This window comes from Ctenopharyngodon idella, chromosome 13 (assembly GCF_019924925.1).
Source record: "Ctenopharyngodon idella isolate HZGC_01 chromosome 13, HZGC01, whole genome shotgun sequence".
In the NCBI taxonomy this organism is placed as follows: Eukaryota; Metazoa; Chordata; class Actinopteri; order Cypriniformes; family Xenocyprididae; genus Ctenopharyngodon; species Ctenopharyngodon idella.
Genome location: NC_067232.1, coordinates 23,808,013 through 23,822,445, shown reverse-complemented (window position 1 = coordinate 23,822,445; position 14,433 = coordinate 23,808,013). Strand labels below are relative to the sequence as shown.

Here is a 14,433-nt window from a genome sequence, read left to right as displayed (position 1 = left end):
GCTGAACTAAAAATAATATTTTGAAGAATATTGGTAATCAGACAGTTGACGGTACCCATTGACTTCCATAGTAGGAAAAAAATACTATGAAAGTCAATGGCTACCTTCAACTGTCTGGTTACCAACATTCTTCAAAATATATTCTTTTGTGTTCAGAATTTTCATTTTCAATTTTCATTTTTGGGTGAACTATGCCTTTAAGAAAGGATTTGCGCAACCGATTCGTTGATCCGACTCAAAAGAACGATTCGTTCCAGATTCTACTGTATTCTGCTCTGCTATTGGTTGCAACAACACACGCCTGTTATGAAAACATTTGAACTCGTACTTATCTGACAGGTGTTATTTTGAGGGTACTTTAATATATCCCTTACTGTCCGTTCTGTTTCGGTTATGCGCGTTCACGTATACTAGTGTGGCAAGAATGTTGTTGTTGTGATCGTGGACGCGCTGTGTGATGAGGCCGCAGAGGTGGGTTGAGTTTGCAGTGATCAGTAGCAGATCTCTCCTCCTCTCTCTGCCGGGGAAAAAACACGTGTGTAACAGCAGCAAGCGGCACCACGGCACTCTCATGGCTGAAGAGGCCAAAAAACTGGCAGCTTACGCTGCTGTGGACAACCACATACAAGTAAGATTGTATATTTACCTTCGTTGTAACACATTTCCACCAGTTACGTCAGTTTAACTAGCGCACTAAACACTTTAGGAGGCATGACGAGACACACGGTCATACTGATTTATCTAGCGTTACTCTCGCATCAACAGACCTGCAGGACTGGTGTTTTATGTTAACTATATCTAAGTGCTTTGACAACCACAATTTGTAGTGAGTGTCCGCTGTGGCACTTTAGCTTTAATCATGCTAGCTGGCATGCTACATGTTAGTTTGTAGTGAAGTCAGCTAGTGCGTGTAGCTCAGGTGGCTTATGTGATGATTTATGCAGCAGCAAAGTAGCTAGGTGATCTAAGTATGCTAAAGCTGCTCAAATTAAACCTTTAGCGATTAGCATATTTGTAAATGGCTTCGTATTCTAACGGGTGCTGACTGTGTACTACTATAAATAATTAATTGTAGCACACTAGGGTCAGATGAGTAATTAAGGCGAATCAGCGGACTAGCAATTTGATCTTTGTGTTCTGCTAACCTCAGCCGACTCTTGCAGGCTTTAAAATTGATTGTGGTGTCGTATTGCCAAAGCACTGGCCATGTGGAATATTGCAGTATTATAAGATAAATTATAAATGATTTATCCGTGGACACTATTAATTATATTTAAACTCATGTGCCCTCGTAATTTTTAATAATGGCTTCTCTTCTCTGATGTTGTGTTTACTGGCGCGAGGGCTGGACAACCTTAATCGGGGTAGCACCATATTTAAGTTTTGACAGGAGTGAAAACAAGTGATAGAAGTGCGTTCAATGGATTGTACTGTTGTTTAACAACATTGTTCAGCTGAAAATAATAATTTCAATAGACAAAAACTCCATAAAACAGTTTTGAAAGTTGGGAGTTGTAAAAAGTCCCTCAAAGCCTCGTTTCATTATCGTTAAATAGTTAGAGGGGGAAAGCAGGGCGGCAATTTTGATCTCATGGTGACTTAAAGGATTAGTTCACTTAAGAATTAAAACTTCCTGATAATTTACTCACCCCCATGTCATCCAAGATGTTTATGTCTTTCTTTCTTCAGTCAAAAAGAAATTAAGGTTTTTGAGGAAAACATTTCAGGATTTTTCTCCATATAGTGGACTTCAACAGGGACCAATGGATTGAATGTCCAAATTACAGTTTCAGTGCAGCTTCAAAGGAATGAGGAATGAGGAATAAGGGTCTTGACTAGTGAAACGATTGGTCATTTTCTAAAAAAAAATAAAAATGTATATACTTTTTAACCACAAATGCTCGTCTTGCACAAGCTCTGTGATGCTCCAAGCATCATGTAATCACATTGGAAAGGTCACGCGTGACGTAGGTGGAAGTACCGCAGTAGGGCGAAAAAATCCATCTTATTTTCTCCTCCAACTTCAAAATCGTCCGACATCGTTGTTTTACCTTTTTTTTGTAAAGGCCGTTTGACTTAGTCTTTGCACGTTCACTTTGTAGATACTGGATCGGTACTTCTGCCTACGTCACGGGTGACCTTTTCAACGTGATTACGTAATGCATCGCAGAGCTAGTGCAAGATGAGCATTTGTGGTTAAAAAGTATATACATTTTATTTATTTTTTTCGAAAATGACCGAACGTTTCTCAAGATAAGACCCTTATTTCTCAGCTGGGATCATGTAGATCCCTTTGAAGCTGCACTGAAACTGCAATTTGGACCTTCAACCCGTTGGTAATCGTTGAAGTCCACTGTATGGACTGGAGAAAAATCCTGGAATGTTTTCCTCAAAAACCTTAATTTTAAGCATAAAACATACAGTAAACATCTTGGATGACATGGGGGTGAGTAAATTATCAGGAAATTTTAATTCTAAAGTGAACTAATCCTTTAAGCACCTCCTTTACTGACCCTTTGTTGAAAGAAATAATGAATTCAAGATTTTTAGGCCTTATTATCAGTGTTGTTCCCTTAATGCATTTTGTTTGGTTATGCTATAAAATTTGACTTTATTTCTTTTTCTCTCAGAACAATCAGGTAGTTGGGGTGGGCAGCGGCTCAACTATCGTCTATGCTGTGGACAGGCTGGGTAAGACATTTAATCTAATATTATCCACTTAAGCTTATATGATAATTATTAAAGTATGGTGTTTTCTTTCTAGCTGAGAGGGTAAGACAGGAGAAGCTGAACATTGTGTGTGTTCCCACATCCTTCCAGGTCAGTATAAACCTTGTAGACATAACACTCTTTAAACGTTATTAAACACTTGTGTTATCATGAACTCATTTACATTGTGTTGATCTAGGCCCGTCAGCTGATTCTGCAGCATGGCCTCCCTCTGTCTGATTTAGACAGACATCCTGAGGTGAGTTTGGGCAGAGACAGCATGAGGAGGGGGAGCTGGACCTCTCCTAAAAAATGACTGGGTGTATTGCGGTGCTCCAATATGAAAGTTCAGGAAGACAGTAGAACAGTAAAAAGATGATTTAGTCAACTTAAAGTGATAGTTCACCCAAAAATTCTGTCACCATTTACTCATCCTCAAGTTGTTCCAAACTTGTATGAATTTCTTTCTTTGGCTGAACACAGAAGATATTTTGAAGAATGTATGTCAATTTTTTTTGTGTGTGTGAATCCCGGCTCTAGATATCAGCTGCGACCTTTAAAAAAAAATTGTGCTTAAATGGATTTGCATGTTTATCTTTTCTCTTTAGACTACAAGATTAAACCACGATTTATGCTTGCTTTAATGAATGTAACAGATGCTGTCAATTGAGATCAACTGAACACAGAACAAAGTCTTCATATCCTAGATAATTCTTGAAACTTTCACTTTGAAATCTGCTGTTATGTTAATGATATCAAATAAATGCTATTTCGGGCAGATTATTTGATTTTTGAGTGCCCTAAAGCATGTGATTTTTGTGACTTCTAGCTGGATGTAGCAGTTGACGGAGCTGATGAAGTTGATGCTGCTTTGACACTGATTAAAGGAGGAGGGTGAGTTTGAAAAACCTGTTTAATCCAAGGATATTTTTCAATTCCTCTTCCGTGTTCTTTTGTGTGAAACCCCTGAGGTGTCATCAGGTCCTTCTTTTCCTCCCTCAAAACAGAGGATGCTTAACCCAGGAGAAGATTGTGGCTGGTTGTGCCAAACACTTCATTGTCATCGCAGACTATAGGTATGTATGTGGCAGATGCTTTTATCCAAAGCGACTTGTGTTGACACTTCATCAGTTCATGCTTTTCCTGGGAATAAACCCATTAGCGTCATGCTCTACTGTTTGAGCTACAATATTCAGTGTATATTTAGCAGCCCATAATTACTGCTGATCATGAGGCGCATGTAGTGAAACGTTTAACAGAAGTCATGTGTCATCATTACCCAGCTTGTGATTGCTATAATTATGCAAGAGAGTCTTCCACTACATGTACAAACTAGAAGTTCAGATGTGCTCATGTGATGTCAATTTTATGTTTGTGTGGGTAGAAAGGACTCAAAGGCTTTGGGGCAGCAGTGGAAGAAAGGTGTGCCGGTGGAGGTCATCCCCATGGCGTATGTGCCCGTGTCCAGAGCCATTGCCCAGCGCTTCGGAGGAGAGGCAGTGCTGAGGATGGCAGTCAGCAAAGCTGTAAGAGAGTCTTACTGATGGATCTTGAGTTAGTTGCGTTATGTATGAGGGTTCTTTTTTGTTTACTTGCTATTATATTATTATATTATATTATATTATATTATATTATTACAGTGTCCTGCCCTATAATATGAACTCTTCTTTATCTGATTTCATTAGAACTGCATCAGCCCAAAGAGCTTCATTTATCATAGAAAACAACTAAGGGTGTGTTCACACTTGGCTGGTTTGGTTCGATTAAAATGAACTGTGGTGTGATTGCCCTTTTAGTGCGGTTCATTTGAATAAGTGCGAATGCTGCCATCCAAACCCTGGTGCACAGCAAACAAGTGGACTGAGACCCACTTTTTCACAGGGGTTTCGTTCTGCTTCCAAACGAACTCTGGTGCGGTTAAAGGGAGGGGATCACACACAGTTTCTGCCAATCTCATGTTAATCTTGAGTACATATAGAGCAGTGGTTCTCAACTCCAGTCATTGGGACCCAATGCTCTGCACATTTTGTATGTCTCTCTTACCTGACACTCAGTTCAGTTCATGGAGTCTCTCCTAACGAGCTGATGATCTGAATCAGGTGCGTTAAATAAGGGATACATACAAAATGTGCAGAGCAGTGGGTCCCGAGGACTGGAGTTGAGAAACACTGATATAGAGTAACAATGCATCCTTCATATCTCCGAAAAGTCTTTAGTTTTATCATATTTATAAAAGATACATACGCTGTACCGAGTCTTTCCGAAAACAGGTCCTGGTCCTGGAGGCGTGCCTGCCGTCAGTGCTGTGGGCGGAGCTAAAGAGTCATAAGCGCACGCAGCTTTTGCATAGAGATCGTCTGCTAGCTGTGACATCATTATAAATAAAAAGGGAACAAAAATGTTCGTGTTGTTTACATTTTATGCACTTGCGCGCCGATTGCCAACAAAACACAGACATCTGATGCAGCTTTACTCACCGCCCGTGATCTGCAAATCCAGCTCCGAACTGAGACTTGTTTACAAAGTTTTCATCACCGAAATCCTGGGAACAAACAAACATACGTGCACAACTCCGTTGCTGCCTCGGAAAAACAAACTTCATCCTCTGTTCCCTTAACGCTGGGTTCTTTGGGAAGCTGAAAAAGGTCATCTTTCCCTCACAACCAAAAACACACTCCTTAGGTGACAGGAGCTGTGTCTCATTTTGGAGGCCGCGTCCTCTGGATGTCGCATTTGAAGGCTGAATACTTTATCAAGGATGTCATATTTAAGAAAAGTAACCGTAATAAAATTGACTGATATTCATTGTGAGGTGTAAAATACTGTAATTTCTTTCTTACTTTGCAATCTAACGGTTATTTTTCTTAAATGAGACTGCCTCGTTGATGTATGCAGCCTTCAAAGGGTGCAGCTCCTGAATTGGGACACAGCCATTGTTGAAAAATCTCTCAGTTTCCGTATCCCGAACGAAATGCGTTGATTGGGCGTGCTCTTGCTCTTGCTCTGGGTGATGTGTGTGCACATGCTTATCAGGGAGAAGAGCCTATACAAGGAATTCCGCTCTCTTTTGACGTCATACAGGCCATACTCGGAAAAAAAACCTCCGAAACCTGGTCTGAAACCGGAAGTAGTGTATTTGGCACAGAAATACTCTGTCAAACGTCCAACTCGTGTTTTGAAACTTTGGCCATGTTTAGCATGAGAATCCGACTCTTTAACAGTGTAAATAAGTCAGAATGCATGAAATAGCATTACACCCCCCTTTAAACATGCAACAAATACCAAAGACATCTAATGAAATTGAAAACAGGATGTGGTGTCACGAGATGTGACCCTAAAGATGACAGAATGCTGAAGCATACCTGTTTTTTCTCATCATAGGAGCAATGTTGCCCATTACAGTTCGGTACAGGTGTCATAAACGCCGTCTCCTTGCAGCAGATCTTCGCTTGTGTGCAACGGAGGAATTCCTGCCGCTGTTTTGACTCCTTTACTAATTTTATAAGCTATCAATGAGTTCTCAGCTGGTCAAAATACCATCATATGTACGCATATACAGCAAGTGCATTTAGCCCAGCACACAGCGCTGTTTTGGATGTTTGGTAAGTTCTGTCGCAAAATATACGTCATAAAAGCCTTTTTTTTTTTTTTTTTGCTTCGCATCTTTAGGTCTGGAGTTCATAATGACAGTGTGAACGCTAAGTGAACCAGGACTGAATGTAATATTTTCTTTTTTGGTCCAGACAATGAGAATCGAAGTACAAGTGTAAAAACACCCTTAGTCAACAGTTCCATTGTTTCTGCAGAATATTCATTGGTGTTTTTGAATTGGTGTGGTCTATTCATCTGATGATTTGTTACTATTTAAATCTAGGGTCCAGTGGTTACTGATAACAATAACTTCATTCTGGATTGGAAGTTTGAGCATGCTCAGAACTGGAAAGAGGTCAACACAGCCATCAAGATGATCCCAGGTCTGTACAGATGAACCACTGTTCTTCCATCACCTTTCTTTTCTTTACATACCAGAACTGTTCATGTTTACATTTTTTAAAAATGTTTTCTGAAATACTTTATTATGCTCAGCAAGGCTGCATTTTTTTTTTTTTTTTTTTTCAAAAAAAAAACTAATTTTGTGAACTATTCATCTAAAACAACAGTTTTCTATGATTCTTTGATTAAAAGAAAGTTTAAACGAACAGCATTGAATTGAAATAGAAATGTTTTGTAACATTATAAATGTCTTTACTGTCACTTTTGATCATTTTAATGCCACAAATGAATTGGTAACACTTCACAGTAAGGTTTCATTAGTTAACATGAATTAAAGGGATGGTTCACCCGAAAATGAGAACTGTCATCATATACTCACCCTCCGGTTGTTCCAAACCTGTATAAATATCTTTGTTCTGTTAAACGCAAAGGAAGATATTTTGAAGAATGTGGGAAACTGAACAGTTCTGGGGCACCATTGACTTCCATAGTATTTTTATTTTATTTTTTTCCTTTTATGGAAGTTAATGGTGCCCCAAAGTGGCCTGGTTACAAACTTTCTTCAAAATATCTTTGTGTTCAGCAGAACAAAGACATTCATACAGGTTTGGAATAACTTGTGGGTGAGTAAATGATGACAGAATTTTCACTTTTGGGTGGACTATGCTTTTAAGAATGAACTGCACTTCTACAGCATTTATTAACCTAAATTTATGTTAATTTCAACATTTACTAATACATTATTAAAATCAAAAGTTGTTTTTGTTAACATTAGATAATGCACTGTGAACTAACATGAACAAACAATGAATGACTGTATTTTTATTAACTAACATTAACAAAGATTAATAAATACTGTAACAAATGTATCGCTCGCTGTTAGTTCATTAAATAATGTTAACTAATGAGACCTTATTGTAAAGTGTTACCAATGAATTTTCTCTCTTTATGAAGGTGTGGTTGAGACGGGCTTGTTTGTGGGGATGGCTGAGCGGGTGTATTTCGGCATGGAGGACGGAAGTGTCAAGACTAGAGACCCTCCTGTCAACTGAGAGGATCCTTCCTCTGCTCTTGTGATAGACCAGCCTGCACACCTCAAGTGCCATTCACATACACAGACTCTGGCAGCTCTTTCCCTACAGGTTCAGATGTCTGATCAGGACTGGTGTGTACACGAAATGTGGGATTTTACACATCAGTGCAACATTGGGTCTCATTCAGGCCTTTCAGATATTCCTGTTTCTCCTCTCATATCCTCTGCCTGAAAATTCTTCTAATGTAAGGCTGGAGCCTCTTACAGTGTCATTTTGCCTTCTGTGCTTCTTTACGTAGCCATGCTCTACCGTGAATGTTGTCTTGCATGGATGTCTATACACACACATGAATATTGTGGCTTGCAGCTTTTAAGAAAACATTTAAAATGTTCTCAATCACATCCCAGTTGAACGTTAATGTATTTTCTGTGGGTTTGTATGATCATTTTGAACCTGTTTTTGATTCTGTTACGTTCCAACCTGAAACCTCAAGTGAAACTTGTTGCCTTTGCCTGCACACAGCGGTTAGTTTAATTCAGAGATCAATCATTTCAGAGCATTCTGCCCCTGGACAAAATACACTATTTGAAAGGGTGAAATGCCACTCAGCTTTTGATATTGATTTTGTATAATTTTTCGATGTGCCTGTGGCCATCAACACAGTGTTGTTGAGGGATGAAAGCAGCAGTGAGTTGGTGGCACAGATGAAGGCCTTATCTTCTGTACATTTATTGATCTTTCACTTCTGTTAATGAAAACTCTTCACAGAGGTAACTGTGATTTTGGGGTATTGTACTACTTCAAATACCAGCTTGTGTTTTACTCTCCCAGTTTTACTGTGATACTGAAGTTTTCAAATGTTGTGTTCCAGATTGAAAATCAATATTAAAATTGGACCAATCAATTATGAACTGTTTTTTTGCATTTTACGTTTTACTAAATCAGTATGGCTCAGTCAAACAATGGGTTAACAGATTATTTAACAGGCCACAAGAGGGCGCCATATACATTGCACATTAGCCAACCTTCATGATTACAAAAAGTGAACTGAAATGCTGAAGGTGCCTAAATATTTGTAAACGTATTACTTTAAAAGTGCTATGTTTTTTAGTCTCTTATTAAAATCCGATAACGTGACGTATTGTCTACATTAATTTTAAAAAAATATGAAATTAAAGGAAACTGTTGCACTTACTAAATTTTGTTTAAGGTATGAGCGCAGATTTATTTTCCTATCAAAAGGCCCGGAAATGAAGTTGTCAAACATGACCTCACTTTTTATCCGCAAACAAACGGCCACGTCTTTATTTCCATCCTCGTACTTTTTACCCAATCAGATTCACTCAAAAAGAAGTAGCAACGCCCCTCCGTTAGAAATCACAGTAGTGCTGATTTTGATTGATGGCGTGTCAGACCAATGGGTTGACTAGATTTCTTTCGCGGCTTCCGTAAACATACCAATGAATCAAGTTGGAGTCAACGCTACTGTTTTATTGGCTAAAACTCTAGGGTGTAGCCAATAATATACTTCAGTAGACGGCCATACTTGTTTTGCTTTGGCTCTAGGCTGCCTTTCCTCCCGCCTCTATTTCTGAGTGACAAGGAAAGCGTCCAATGGAATGAAGTGCATAGAGGACCGACCACGTCAACAGACTGCACTGAAAAAGACAGTTGTAGGAAGCAATCAAAATCTGCTTAGTAGACGAGCCGTGAAGATTGACAAACGCTCAGACCAATCAGCACACACTGCAGGGATTTGCTTCCAGACGCAGCCAATGAGCGTTTGGATACGGGGCGGGGCTTGACGTTACCACGGCACAGCGAACGTCAAGTATAAAGGGAATAACATGGTGCTGTGGAGTGCATGTTTACGTTAAGAGAGGACAACATAAAGAGACCTAATAGCTTACGGATTTACTTGTACAACGCCTTTTATAGACTAGTTTTTAAAATTCACTCTGTATTTTGGTATGTGATTGCCTAACTACTCATGTGCCACTTGTCCCAATGGAAAGGGGGTTTCAGTTTGGAAACGTGTGCATATCACTGCTGCTGCTGCTTGTTCTGAGAACGTTAACGGTTACTTTGCAAAGTCAGTCTCTCTCAGAGAGAGAACTCGAAGTGGCCCCGACGCCGAACACCGAGGCGGCGGAACATGCTGCCGTTATGGAGCGGCCACTGGACAACGTCGGAGGAGCCCCTGGCTTCGGAGAAGTGACCGTAGAGGACGACGACTACGGCTCGACGGGAGAGAGCGAAGAGCCGTCTGGAGACAGCGACGCAAACTTCCATAAGCACCGGAGGTAGGCAGTTACCTTACCACCGAGTCTTAGCAGAAGTTTCCCGTTTGTCTGGCCGTGTGACACATTCTTTAGTTTGTCACGTTGCTTTCAGACGTGTTATTCAACTTCAGTAAAGTTCGCGTGAGCTGGAGTTCGTGATGGGCGGATGTTTGCAGCAGTCGACCTCTCCCTGCTGGTCCACGATAAATATGTTCAAACATTTACAGTTACTTTATATCTGCCATTAATTCCATTGCTAGTCATTTTTCGATCGACGCTGTCATTTATAACAACGCTACTTGTAGGCAGTTAGCAAAAATCTAATAAGTTAGGACATTTTCTGTTGCTATGGAGATACAGATGACTGACAGCGATTGCAGAACATTTATCTCACCTATCTATCGCTTGTGTTTATGAACTTAGAGCATCTCATATACTTGGAGTGCCTTATGTTAGAGCGATTGCAGATCACATATCTATCGCGCTCAGTGTGTTGAGCGTGTGCTATGAACTTAAAGAGCGTCTCATATACTTGGACTGCGTTATGTTATACACACAGAACTGTTTTTCTTGAGTTTCAAACTTGTTTTACTGCTGTCACAGCCTAAGGAGACTGTTTCTGTCTTGAGAACTGCTGCAGTGTTTTGAGTGTGGGCGTGAAATGCGTGCCAGCCTGACGGAGACTGACTTAAATATTATTTGTAAACAGAAGTTTAAAAGGTTCAGTTTACGGTGACATTAATGGAGAGACGTCTTTTGAGCTTTTAACATTAACAATGCCGTATTTATAGGTTTGTATGGGAAATATTTCTTAAGTCATTAGTTCTGTATTTGTACTACAGTTATAACAGAGGAAGCCGGTGTAAATCAGTCGACTGCGGTCTCTGGAGGCAGTGAAAGCTGCGCTGACGCACGTAAAACCGCTGCTCAGCGCGCGACTACAGACGCGTCTCCTGCGCCCAGCCGCGCGCTCCAACTTTCCGGATGTTTTGTTTTTGTTTGTGGTGGGAATTAGTCGTTCTGCTCCGCTGACTGTAATATCAGTGTGTTACCGCATCCGAGCCCTCTGCCCCACCTTAGAAAGAATCAATGTCGACTTGGAGGATGGGGAGGTCAGGTGATCTAGCTTTAAAACTAATTTAAGATTAAATGTGTCAGGAGCTGTTTGTTTTGGTGCCCTAGAACCCAAAATTCTGACTGCTTAAAATGCTTTAAGGTGACTCTTTCCTCCCAGCATTTTTTTTTTCTTTAGCTGAAGCTCAATTTTGTTTTGGGTGGAAATGTTTGTTCTACAAATATGTCACAGGACCTGATAATATCATGGAGAACACATGATCTGCTCCACTGCAGTAAAAAAAAAATTCAGTCACACCTTCCTTTACCATCGGCATGCTGTCACATCGATGTGTCGCACCCATTCATGGAGGATTTTTCTAAACAAGCACAAGTTGGCACGACCGGAATCTGGTCTTGATATTTACAGGCTTTAGAAAAAAAGAAATTTAAAATGGGGAAGCAGTATTGAAGTACAGAGAACAGATTGCATCCTGAAGATTTAAATAGCATGAAAGGGAGGGAAAAAAACCCTCACTTGAGTTAGAGAGAGGAATTTCGGGCTGTAGATGGTTTGCCAGTTCTCAGAATTCTTCTGAAACCTTTGAAGGCAAAAGGTGACCTGTTCTGTTACAACTTCTGTATAGTTTTGACTCGGATTTATGGTTATGTTCAAGAGGTGAAACACCTTTTTGACACTTAAGCAATTATTTAAGCATTTATTTATTTATTTGAAGTAGGGATGCACGATATATCAGTCACCATACCGGTATCAGCTGATATATGTTCGTTTTTAATGTTATCGTTATCGAAAATTTGGTCGATCTATTAAAGCCGATAAATAATGGATTTTTCCATCAGCTGAGACACTTCAGATGTGCACTGTTCGCCATGATGGTTTTGAATTGATTGGAATCACTTTGAAAAGGAAAATACAGTTAAAGGATTAGTTCACTTTCAAATGAAAATTACTCCAAGCTTTACTCGCTCTCAAGCCATCCTAGGTTTATATGACTTCCTTCTTTCTGACAAACACAGTCAGAGTTATATTAATAAATATCCTGAGTCTGACTCATCCGAGCTTTATAATGGCAGTGAACAGGATCAACGAGTATGAGCTGAAGAAAGTGCTTCCATCCACATCCATCCATCATAAACGTGCACTCCACATGGCTCCAGGGGGTTAATAACGGCCTTCTGAAGCGAAGCGATGCGTTTGTGTCAAAAAAAAAAAAAAATCATATTTAACAAGTTATGAAGTAAAATATCTAGCTTCCGCCAGACCGCCTTCCGTATTCAACTAACAAAGAAAGTGTAAAACTCTCGCAGTTCAAAAAGCTTGTCCTTCCCTATTCAACTTACGGAAAAAGCTTTACTGACGCGACGCCAGTTTACACTTTCTTCGTAAGTTGAATACGGAAGGCGGTCTGACATTAATAACTATGATTGGATTTGGGACTATGATATACGTAACATTATAATGAGAACACTATTGTAATAAAACGTTGTGAATTCTTTGAGTTTAGTTGCCGCGTTTTAGCGTGTTGTTACGGAAAAGAGCGCGTTCACAGCAGGAGATACACATTCCGACTAGCACGTAACTTAGTTCAAGTTCACTTGTGCATTCGCCTCATTTTGTGTAGATACAAGTTGTATTATGTTTATTAGGGCTGGGACAATAAATTGACAGATTTTTCCAAATGCATCGTGATTCTCTCTTGAATCGAGAGAATAGCAGATGCCGCTCAAGGCTAGTTTTTAACTGCATGCTCAAATGCACACGAAGAAGAGCGCTTGTGCGTTCCGCTGAATGTACTTGCACCTCAGAATGCTTTTATGATGCGAGATTAATGTAAACAGTCCACTGCAAACACCCTTGTAATTCTCTTCAACCTTTTCAAACTGTATGAATGAGAATGTTCAAGTGGTGTGTGTATTGAGTTCAAGTACAGCTGTTTCTAAAGCACGCACTGCTGTTAAAAACTAAGCTCAGAATCGACTAGAGAGAGAATCGCGATGCATTCGGAAAATCTCAGAATCGATCCAGAATAATTTCTCGATTCATGAAGCAACGATTTATTGTCCCAGCCCCAATGTTTATGTTGTACAAATATCTGATTGTTCTCATATTGATGAGTTTGGTTGAGTTAATTAACCCACTAACAAAGCGCTTCAGTTTCTCGGTGTTCATTTCATTATTGTCCATGCAGAGGCTATTATTCTAATATATTATCCATGTCACATGAATTTTGGTTCTTTATATGTAAGTAATGATGTTCAATGACTTGTTAGCATTATTTAGGCATTATTTCATTTATTTGTAAGGCAATAGATTTTTTTATATATATATATATATATATATATATAAGTTGGCCACAGGAGTGTAAAATTAATTTTAAATTAAAATATACACTGGTTCAAACAGTGTACAGATCCCCATGCAGGAAAAAAAAAAAAAAGTAAATTGTGCACACGATTTACTAATTCGTTCCCTCAATTTTTAAATTGTGCGCATGATTTAGCCTACTATTTTATTTTCCTGCATGTCATGTGCTTTGATTTATGTTGAAGTGCTTGGGACATGGATTTTAATGTTGAAACTTTTGTTTTTGTAATCAGGATCTCAAAAATGATAACAATTTAAATGTATTGGTCCATATTAGTTATCGGCTTTTAAATATAAAGAATTATCTGTTATAAATAAAAATTCTGTCATCCTTTACTACACCTAATATGGTTCCAAACATGTATGTATGTATGTCACAAAAGAAGATATTTTGAAAAATGTTGGTAACTAAACAGCTTTTGTGACTGTTGACTTTCATTTGTATGTTTAAAGGATAAAAATTCCACTCACAACTTTCACTTTTACATTCTTTTATGTTCCACAGAAGTCATACAGGTTTGAAACCACATGAGGGTGAGTAAATGATGACAGAAGTTTCATCAGAATCAACAGCTAAAAAGCAAAATATCCAATTTCAGTGCAACATTATGAATGAATGAGATGTGCTTTTGCTCTGGTACTGCTGATAGCAACATATCTACCACAGCTAATTGCACACCTGACTGGCACTCAGACTGACCACCTCAGTTCTACTTTTGGTATATTGAATGGGTTGCTGCTTGTGTTATAAAGTACAGTCACCTCATTACATCAGCCTAATTAAGTTCCATATCATTTGCAGTTTATGGAAAAAATGACTAAAGGTAACATGCATGCATTTTGCAACCTCTATACCAACCACAAAGACATTTACCCAAGTAACAGGAAAAAAAGATGTCAACTTTCCATGCCCTACAAGATGTGTTGCAAATGATCAGTGCAACAATGCTTCATCTGTATGAATAGCCTGCTGGAA

The 14,433-nt window shown here is 39.2% G+C and overlaps 2 protein-coding genes across 2 annotated transcripts in view; both read left to right on the top strand.

The window, feature by feature from the left end:
• The first annotated feature begins 268 nt into the window (after positions 1–268).
• On the top strand, positions 269–8,647 carry rpia (ribose 5-phosphate isomerase A (ribose 5-phosphate epimerase)). Its single transcript, XM_051917720.1, has 9 exons — positions 269–628; positions 2,631–2,691; positions 2,765–2,820; positions 2,909–2,968; positions 3,539–3,603; positions 3,717–3,785; positions 4,094–4,235; positions 6,584–6,683; positions 7,657–8,647. Exons 1-9 carry the CDS (start codon positions 458–460, stop codon positions 7,752–7,754), a joined length of 822 nt encoding a protein of 273 aa, XP_051773680.1. The 5' UTR covers positions 269–457; the 3' UTR covers positions 7,755–8,647.
• An 894-nt stretch (positions 8,648–9,541) lies between these two features.
• eif2ak3 (eukaryotic translation initiation factor 2-alpha kinase 3) overlaps positions 9,542–14,433 on the top strand; it is a 36,063-nt gene continuing 31,171 nt past the window's right edge. The window contains exon 1 of the mRNA XM_051918225.1: positions 9,542–10,039. Within this exon, the coding sequence (XP_051774185.1) occupies positions 9,744–10,039 (296 nt within the window). The 5' untranslated portion in view covers positions 9,542–9,743. The remainder of the gene's footprint in view (positions 10,040–14,433) is intronic.

What these genes read in the sequence shown, in the direction of transcription:
- rpia (XM_051917720.1), top strand. Translation starts at nt 458, where the DNA reads ATGAGGCCGCAGAGGTGGGTTGAGTTTGCAGTGATCAGTAGCAGATCT. An exon ending in CTGTGGACAACCACATACAA is followed by an intron (nt 629 to 2,630) that starts GTAAGATTGTAT and finishes TTTTTCTCTCAG; the next exon opens with AACAATCAGGTAGTTGGGGT. An exon ending in GTGTTCCCACATCCTTCCAG is followed by an intron (nt 2,821 to 2,908) that starts GTCAGTATAAAC and finishes GTGTTGATCTAG; the next exon opens with GCCCGTCAGCTGATTCTGCA.